The sequence below is a fragment of the Corvus brachyrhynchos genome, unplaced genomic scaffold (assembly GCF_000691975.1).
Source record: "Corvus brachyrhynchos isolate BGI_N302 unplaced genomic scaffold, ASM69197v1 scaffold218, whole genome shotgun sequence".
Classification (NCBI taxonomy): Eukaryota; Metazoa; Chordata; class Aves; order Passeriformes; family Corvidae; genus Corvus; species Corvus brachyrhynchos.
Window position 1 is genome coordinate 1,082,381 of NW_008239321.1, and position 8,869 is coordinate 1,091,249.

General features: G+C 43.0%; 1 protein-coding gene across 1 annotated transcript in view; it reads left to right on the forward strand.

Annotated features, from left to right (window-relative positions):
* PRKAR1A (protein kinase cAMP-dependent type I regulatory subunit alpha) overlaps window positions 1-5,461 on the forward strand; it is a 15,648-nt gene extending 10,187 nt beyond the window's left edge. Inside the window, exons 8-11 of the mRNA XM_008638668.2 lie at window positions 1-62; window positions 328-449; window positions 1,032-1,113; window positions 2,919-5,461. Coding sequence (XP_008636890.1) covers window positions 1-62; window positions 328-449; window positions 1,032-1,113; window positions 2,919-3,091 — 439 coding nt within the window. The 3' untranslated portion in view covers window positions 3,092-5,461. The remainder of the gene's footprint in view (window positions 63-327; window positions 450-1,031; window positions 1,114-2,918) is intronic.
* The last annotated feature ends 3,408 nt before the right edge of the window (window positions 5,462-8,869 follow it).

Here is an 8,869-nt window from a genome sequence, read left to right on the forward strand (position 1 = left end):
GGGAAATACTTTGAGAAAGAGAAATATGTATGAGAAATTCCTTAGTAAAGTATCTATATTGGGTAAGTGAGAAGAGTTTTGTTCTGGAGTGGAATCAATTGCCACATTGTAATGAAGCTGTTGCCCAGCATTATGATGATTACAGGCTGTTGTGATAATTCATCACAACTGCTTCTCTGCATCAATCCAGAATAACTCTAATTCAGGTCTTGATCACTGATGCATAAATGCAGCCAGAAATACACTGACCTCTGTATAAATACAGAGCAAAAGGTGCAATTTGTGCCTTGAGAAGACACTCCAGTAATGAACTCTTTAACTCTGTAGAATCTCTGGACAAGTGGGAGCGTCTCACTGTGGCTGATGCCTTGGAACCGGTACAGTTTGAGGATGGGCAGAAGATTGTGGTCCAGGGAGAGCCTGGAGATGAGTTCTTCATTATCTTAGAGGTAAGTAATTAAAAAATTAAAAGCTCAGAACTTGTCTTTTTTTTTTTTATTGTGTCCCTAAGCAGGCACTTGGAGAAGAACAAAACATAGGAATGTACTTCCAGAGAATCCCTAAAGAAATACCATCTTGCTGGGCATGCAGTAGCTTGGATTTAGTTTTGCTGTTTTCACAAACGGTACTTCAGGAAAAAACTGACAAGTTTGACTGAAAGCAGTTTATCTTTTTCAGAGGACCTGTTCTAGATAGCTGGTAATGCCTTACTAGTGGTGTCATTGTCTTCTGTCTGGTGGTTTGTGTTTTTTGTGGATTTTTTGCTAGTCATAACATAATATTCCTGCCGTTATGAGGAAAATCAGGAAGAAGACACTATGGATATGTAAATGTTCAAGATGTTTTATGCTTAGAGAGGAGAGGAGCAGTTGTTCTTATACAGTAGTTAGGTGAACTGTGCAAGGACTGTGATGGTTTTTTAACTGAGGCCTCAGAACAGTTATTTCTGCAAAGCAGCTGATTCTGTGTGAAATTCAGTGTTTGGAGTGATGTGGCAATTCCAGTTGTTTGACTGCTGTGATTTATTGAAGGGCACAGCTGCAGTGTTACAGCGTCGGTCAGAAAATGAGGAATTTGTTGAAGTGGGCAGACTGGGACCTTCTGATTACTTTGGTGAGTTATATTGTGACAGCTGTGGCTACAGACACCACTGTCACCATTTTGTCTGTGCTGTGTCAATGGTAGAGATGAGATGGATTTGCTTAATTACTGTTTTGGGCTCATGCGGTTGCTCTCAGTGTTGGGTGAGTATCAGAGTCACTTGGCACTCAGGTGTGCACACAGAAATATGGTTGTTCCACACTGCTTTAATGTAGAAGAGGCCTGGTGATGATTTGGCCTGACCTCCCTGCCCTGAGCAGAGCTAAATTTGAAATGACATCATATTCCTCAGGGCTGTGTCCAGTTGAGTTTCTTGTGTCTCCAGGGATGGAGATCCGACAGCCTCTCTGGGCAGGTTCTTTCTCTTTCTAACCAGCCTTGTTGGAGTGGTTTTTTACTTCATGCCTGACAAGAATTTCCTGTTCTGCAGCCTGTTGCTTTCTCTCTGTCTTTCACTGTGCAGCCTGGGTTTGTCTTTGTAGTCACTCATTACACAGCTGAAGACAGCAGTCAGATAAGAAAATTCCTTCCTTGGCCTTCTGTTCTCCAGGTCAGAAAGGAACCTGGTCAGAACCTGCTGTTTAATGGTTAATACAGCCCTCTCCCTCTCAAAACCCCGAATGTTTTCCTCATGTTTTAGGTAGTTCCTCTCTTTCCTCTTGCTAAAACCTTTCGGTTGTCCAGGTTTTCAGCTCTGTAGATGATGTAAGCAGCAGATCCTCTGTTGCAAGGCCTGACCTGTGATGGACTCGAGTGCATGGGCTCTACCCAAAGGTCTGCTTAGCTCAGGATCTAGGATTAGACTTCATTCTATCTGTGTCATTTCATATTTTCTAATATTTCCCTCTGTGTTCTCTTGAGTTTCCCACTCTAAAAGGAAATATTATCACAGTCATTGTGTTCAGGTACTGCAGACCTTTCCTTCAGGGGTTTAGCTCTCCCTTACAAGCTCCTTATTCTTTTGCAAGCTTCTCTTTTGGAGGTGACTGAGTTTGGGAGTTTTAATTGGGCACAGAGGAGAAGCTTTTATCATTTCTTTTGAACATCCCTTCTGATAATGCAGGCAAAAGTGTTCTCCAAGGAACAGTGAGTTCTTTCCTCAGTCCTGAACATGGAGAGAGCTCAAGTCCAAAACCAAGCAAACAAAACCCAAAAGTTGCTGGTGTGTTTTCTTCCATGCTTGTTGCAGGAATGTTAGGGGTTGTTTCTGTTCCTGATAAAAGGGGCTTGTTGAAAACTTCATTTCCAAATATGTTGCTCAGCAGTTGAAACAAAGCTTTTGGCATGTTTGTGCATAACTTAAGAAATGGGGATCCAGTGGGACTTCAAAATGCTCATTTTCCACAGCCCCGTGACAGAGTCTCTGTTCTGGCCAGCAGTGGGTCAAAGGCTTCTCTCTGGTGCATGAATGTTTTATTTGTTTGTGTACTTCAGAACCATGCTCTTGTTGTCCTGAGTTTCCTAGAAATACCAGAATTGAGCAGTACTATTAGAAAAATAACTACTTGTTGGCTAGGAAAATTACATGGAAAATTGAAACATGACCTTTTCTCAAACAGACACAGTACTGAAAATCTTTTAGGCTTTTTTTTTCAGAGGGACTTGAATGTGGACGGGCTTTTTAATAGCACAATCATCAAGTAGGTTGTTGGTTTTAAACTGCCTTCACAGGTGCTTCTAGCGTAACTACCAGGTACTTTTCCTGAGCAGTGCTAAAGCCTGAATTACCTTCTCTGTGATTTGAAATGGAGTAGGGTCACTTCTTTGCCTCTTTGCCTGCTGATTGGTAACTCTGTTCCCTCTTTGTGCTGTCCCAGGTGAGATTGCTCTGCTGATGAACCGTCCTCGTGCTGCCACCGTCGTGGCTCGTGGCCCCTTGAAATGTGTGAAGCTGGACCGGCCCCGGTTCGAGCGTGTGCTGGGTCCCTGCTCGGATATCCTCAAGAGGAACATCCAGCAGTACAACAGTTTTGTATCACTGTCTGTCTGAAACCTTCCTCCCTGTCCAAGCTATGCTTCACAAATGCAGACTGCTTTTTTTCCCTCGTGCAGAGCCACATCACCACTGGCATTTGCAGCTTCCTGTCTGGTTAAAAACAAAAAAAAAAAAAAGAAAAAAAAAAGAAAAAAAAAGGAAAAAAAAAAATAAACTGCTTATCATGGCACTGTCATTAATTTAGAACATATTATTTCTGTGCTCTCTGTCCCATTAAATTAATAGAAAAAGTTGAATGGAGACGTTTGCTTCTCTCTGTGCACCAGTGTCCAACTCAGGCCAGTGCAGCCTTGCTTCAGTGAGGGAGAGACCTCCTGGCACCACACCATTGCCATAGAGTAAGGAGGTGACAGTAAAGGGGGGGAAAAAAGTTCTTTTAAAGGTGTTTCTCAAATTGTTGGGCAGATTTTAAGGCTGTGGTCATCACCTGCTGTATTTCTTTTCACATGAGAGCTACCCTTGTAATTGAGCTTCTTGGGGCTTGGGGTTTTCTGGGTTTCTTTTTCATTTTCTGGGTACTGTAATCCTGGGTTCAATCGTGAGGCATCAGCTGCTAAGAAAGCCACAGTTGGAATTTACCAGTATAATTATTCCTGTGTCTGCTGGTTTAAGATTGCTTAGTTCTGTTCTTGTCAAGTGTAAATCAAAAGCTTTCCAGGTTAATAGTTCTGGTGAACTACTGCAGTTGTTGATCCATTTGCTGACTTGCCGCAACTGATCTTTTTCACTCGTTCTTTCTCCAGCCATAGGTTTGCCATTTAAAACTCTTCCTGTTCCAGGTGGCAAGAACCAAATGCTACATTAAATGCCTGACTTTGGTCTCTATGTACTAGATTGGTGTAAGAACGGTGCAGCTGTCCAGCTCTTAGTACTGTTCGAGTGCTTAGATTGGTGTAGAAGCCGAAAGCAAACATTTGATTTTCCCTGTGAATTGTTTTGTTAATCCTCAGTTGACTTTTAAAAAATCACCATCAGTTCAAATGACCCTTTGTTACCAGGGAAAATAAATGCTGAGTGTTTTGGCCAGCGTCAGTTGCAGGTGACAAGATTGCTGGTCTGTAGAGCTCCATTATTCTTGGTAGAGAATGTGAGGCAGAAAAACTGAATGTTTGTTTGAACTTTCCTGCAACACTCAGTTGCTTTTAAGGTTTTAGAGCTGTCAGTTCATCATTTAAAAAATGGTTCACTATAAATCTAGTTCAAAGCCAAAAGGTGCATTCTCTTTTCTTGCTTATGGAATTTCCACCACACTCATTTCATCCTCACTCTTTTTTTTCCAAGTCCAATCTGTTGCGGAGTCTTAAATGTATTTCAGTATTTCCCAGCTTTGTGTTCCATTACTCTGTGCTCACCAAGACTTCCCAAAAGTTTTTACTGAATTCCACGGTTCAATAATTGTAGGCAATTTTTAAGGTTTCCTTTAAACTGTAATTTATATCAAGTAGCATAGGTTTGTATTTGGGAGTGACAGCAAGCAGTTTGGCATTTGTTATGCAACTACTTTAATGATGGAGCCCTTGTTTTATTTCCTTTCTGAGGTGGTGTGGATTCAAATCCAACGTTTTCCCAGGCATGGAGAGAATCAGGAAGAGTCTGCTAGTTGATGCAGAATAATACTGAAGGTATCCAACCCTTACAAAAGGTTTCAGGGTATTTCTGAAACTGAAATCCCAAGAAGGGGATTGAAATGCTTGTGGTTTGAGTTCTCTATTGAGGAGATGTTGAATAGAGGATTTCTGCCAGAGTCCTTAAGGAATAAGCAAATGCTACCTTTTTTTGGTTCTTTTTTTTTTTTCTTTTTTCCTTTTTTTGGTAAAACTTTTTTCTTAAGTTTTAACTCTGCAGGTTTTTTTTCTTCATATGTGTTCTTTGTGTTACATTAAAGCACCAAAAACTGTGTAAACCAGTTAGAGCTCCACAAAAAAAAAATGCACATTTTTTTTATATAAGGCTTTCTAATCAAGTTTCACTACTGCATCTTTTTAGCTTGCTGTTTACTCCCTTTTGTAGTTTTACCTACAAGATTTTAAGATAAATCAGCTAAGTCTGAGTTAAATATTAAACACAGTTATAGCTTTACCTTTGTGTGCAATTTCAATATGTTTGAAACCACAATTGGCATAGTTTTGCCTTAGCTAACATTCAGGGCTTTAGAAGTAATTTTTTGCTAGTCTATCTTCAGCAAATTGATGAAGTCTATTGCCCTAGGAAGCTATAGTCAACCAGAGGACCATTTTTGTATTGTTACCTGACTCTATAAATCTGATTTACTGTATGTGCTAATATATTATATTATATTCCTTTTGTTATAGATTGTCCTAATGGCAGGTAAAGCAATAAAATGATTTAAATTCTTAAATGCAATCAGCCTCTTTTATTTTATTCCCCACCCCTGCCTTGTGTTTTCCTTTGGCTTTAGAGGGTTTGTTATGAATGAGGCAGCAGAAAATAAGCAGCTTAATGGATTATCCTGGTGTAAACTCCAGAGGGGTGAGTTCAGGTCCTGGCTTCCCCCTGGAGCCTGGGGAGAGCTTGGTCTCCACGTGCCAGCCTGGGAATTCCTCTGGAGCTCTGGCAGCAAGAAGGTGCCTGTGTCCTCTTTGGCTCCTGGCAACTTGTGGTGCTGCTTTGATCTCTCCAAGTTGGTAATTCCCAGCTCAGCCATGATTCTTGGAGCTCAGGAGCCTTTCCAAGTCGGCTGCTCCCATCTCTGCAACCCCTTTAAAGAAGGTTTTGAACATGTGATGGATAATCATGAATAAGTTGTTGTGGGAAATGGAAAAGGGGGGTTTTCAACTGTGATGAAGTAGGAAAAAAATTTGAAGAGTGATCTGAAACAGCTCAGACTTGGATGTGTTTTACATCCAGCTCCAAGAAAGCTGTATCACCCAGCTTTGAAGGTACAATAAAAATGGATCTATCATGTAAAGGAGAACAAAAATAAGAACTTTGTTACTGGACCAGCCATTTAAATATCTATGGGTTTGTTTCCTTCACCCTGCTCTCCCTTTCCCAATCCTCCCCCACTGAAAAAACCAGGCTGAAACCAGAATTTTATTACCTAAAGTGAAACTTTAAACCCTCCACTTCCAGCCTCATAACTGGAAGTATATACTCTATAACTACAACTTCAATTTAAGCTTATCTTCTGTTGCCATGTGCTTCCTGGTGAAGCAGCAAACGGTCACCATTCCATGACAAACGATGGAATTAATTCTGGGTTTGTTCTGTGTGGTGAGAGCACAAAAAGTCACCGGTAGAGGGAGATAAAACTTTGGGAGTTCATTGTCCTGGACAGAAATAACCAACACAGCAAACATGCTGAGAGGGAGTGAAATCCTCCGATTTTCATCTGTTCTCTGTCCCCAAGAGTGAAAAAGTCAAGGATTCTGTTAGAGACTGTTGGAAAGCTGGAAATGCAAGGACTTGTCTGAACCACAATTTGGGAGACTAAAGGAGCCTGGAGTGGGGTTTTTGGTGGGGTTTGTGTGTGGGTTTTGCTAACCTTTGTGGCCTCGGAACACTGGGGGAATTTCTTCACTAAGAAACACTCCAAACTTCCTCAAACCTACAACTGGGCACCTGTAGGGCCGCACCAAAATTAGAACTGCAGCCTCTCCTGTGGTTTGCAGTTTGGGAACAGGTGCATTGCCAGATTATTGTGGAGTTAAATGAAGCACCAGCACAATCCCCTGTGGAAAACAGCTGTGGCCAAATGAGCTTTGTTCCTTCCTTGCATCATCCAGGCACTTGTTGGTGTCACTGAGTTCCCTTTAGGCCGGGCAAAATTCCAGTCCATGGGAAAAGGAGCCAGTGGTGGTGCAGCAGCCTGCTGGGATCCTGTTGAAATGCTGCCTGACAGCTTTTGTGCAGGGATTTTGGGATCCTCTGGAAGGTCTGCAGTGCTGTGGGTGGGTTTTGTTTAAACTTAAAGGTTAGTTTAGAATGAGTTTCTGGTAGATTGGTTATGGTGTGGGGTTTTTTGTTGGCTTTTTTCCCCCTTAAGGATGATAAATTATCAACAGAGTTCTCAGCTGCTTTCCCCAGGCTGCCAAAAGGCTCAGTGTAATAATTCCTAACAGTTGAAGGAAAAAGCCATTAAAGAGAGCTTCACTAATCCAGTTATTCTTGAACCTTGTTGGGAGGTGAAGGCTGAACTGGGCACTGAAATACCCACAATAACTCCCTCCCTTTTTTGGTCCCCAGTTTCTGTTGCATATCCTCAAAATGCAGACCTGGAGAGGGGGGAGAGACTGGGATACCATTTCTATTTTCCAGCTAATTATGACAACCTAAATTATTTTAAAAGATATGAGGAGATGACCTGAGAGAGATTCCCCCTGCTCTGGCAAAATGTTTTCCCCAGAAATGGGTGGGTTCTTGAGTTGTAAATACACTTGTGTGTCTCAGAGTGGTTTGATTTTGGTTTTTTTTTAGGTTGGGTTTTTTTCTTTGGGGTCTAAGGCAACACTGCCTCTGCTCTATATCCACACTGGCTCTTCAGGCAGGTAAGAGAAGTGGTTTTATTGCCCTGTGAGGCTTTGTGTGACATGCACAGGTCGATGTGGGGTGACATTGCTGCAGCACAGGCCTGACAGCGAGCACGTGCGGATGCCCTTTGGTCTGACCAAGCTGGATCAATGTCCTGTCTTAGTGGCAGGGGCTGCCATTTCCTCAAATACACACTCCTGATTGCAGAACAAAGACTTAATAAGAAGAAAATGCTCTTAGCATCTCTTTATTCAACCCTCATCCTCAGGTCAAGTTCGTGTCCTTCTCTAGCAAGACCAAGCCCCCGTGGAGGTTGAGCAAACCAAGGTCAGGTGTTCCCCCACCCTCCCAAGGGCACGGCCAACTCCAGCTCTGGAGATCACAGCTTTTGCAGCCCAGAGCTGGTATTTGGGGTGTAAAGATCTGCTGCAGTCACGCCAGCACACTGGCCGAGCACAGGAGCTCTGGTTAAACACCAGCAGAGGAGCCCAGAGTGATTCTTCATCTTCTGGAGTTTCCCCTCTCAGTCTCTGCAGGTGTTTGTAGATAGAAATGACCAGTTCCTGAAGCTGCCACTTGCCTTGCAGGGTTTTCCCTGGCTCTGAGCTCTGTTTAAGTGTCCAGCTTCGCTCTGTCTGCCGCAGGGCTCTGGGGCTGTGCGGTGTCGTTGGCCACCACCGTGGCTTCTCCAAAGGTGTCGATGCACTTCCCCACGGCTTCCAGGATGAGCTGTAGCCGTCTGTCCAGGGCCAGGAGATGGGGCTCAGTGAGCACAGGGGCCAGGGGGTCCTGCAGGAGGGACTCCCTCATCACGTCGCTGAGCCGGTACTCGGGCTCCGCCAAGAGCTGCAGTCGCAGTAACGTCGTCCTCTTTATTCTGGAAAATAAACAAATCAACAATTTAGTGGCTCCTAGCAAGAGCAGCTGAGCCCCTTGGCAGCAGGAGGGCAGAGATGGGAGACGAAATGTAAAGAACTTTGCAATGAAAGTTCTTTAATTTTAATTTTGGTGAGTAATGAAATTCTTTGCAGAAACCTCTACTTCTGCCTTTGTTTTCCCAGAGCATTTGTACTGCAAATTTCTGTCAGCAGAGAGATAAAGATGACTGAAGTTCTCGGTAATGAGTGAGTCAGAGGTGACCCAGTTCCCCAGGTTCCTGCAGGGTGGTGCCATCCCCCAAGGATGACATTTATGAGACGGGAGCAGAGGGGGAGGTAAATAATAAGGCAAGAATGAGAAAATATCTTCTGTCAAAACTCCGAGCAAAAAAAAGAGGGAATA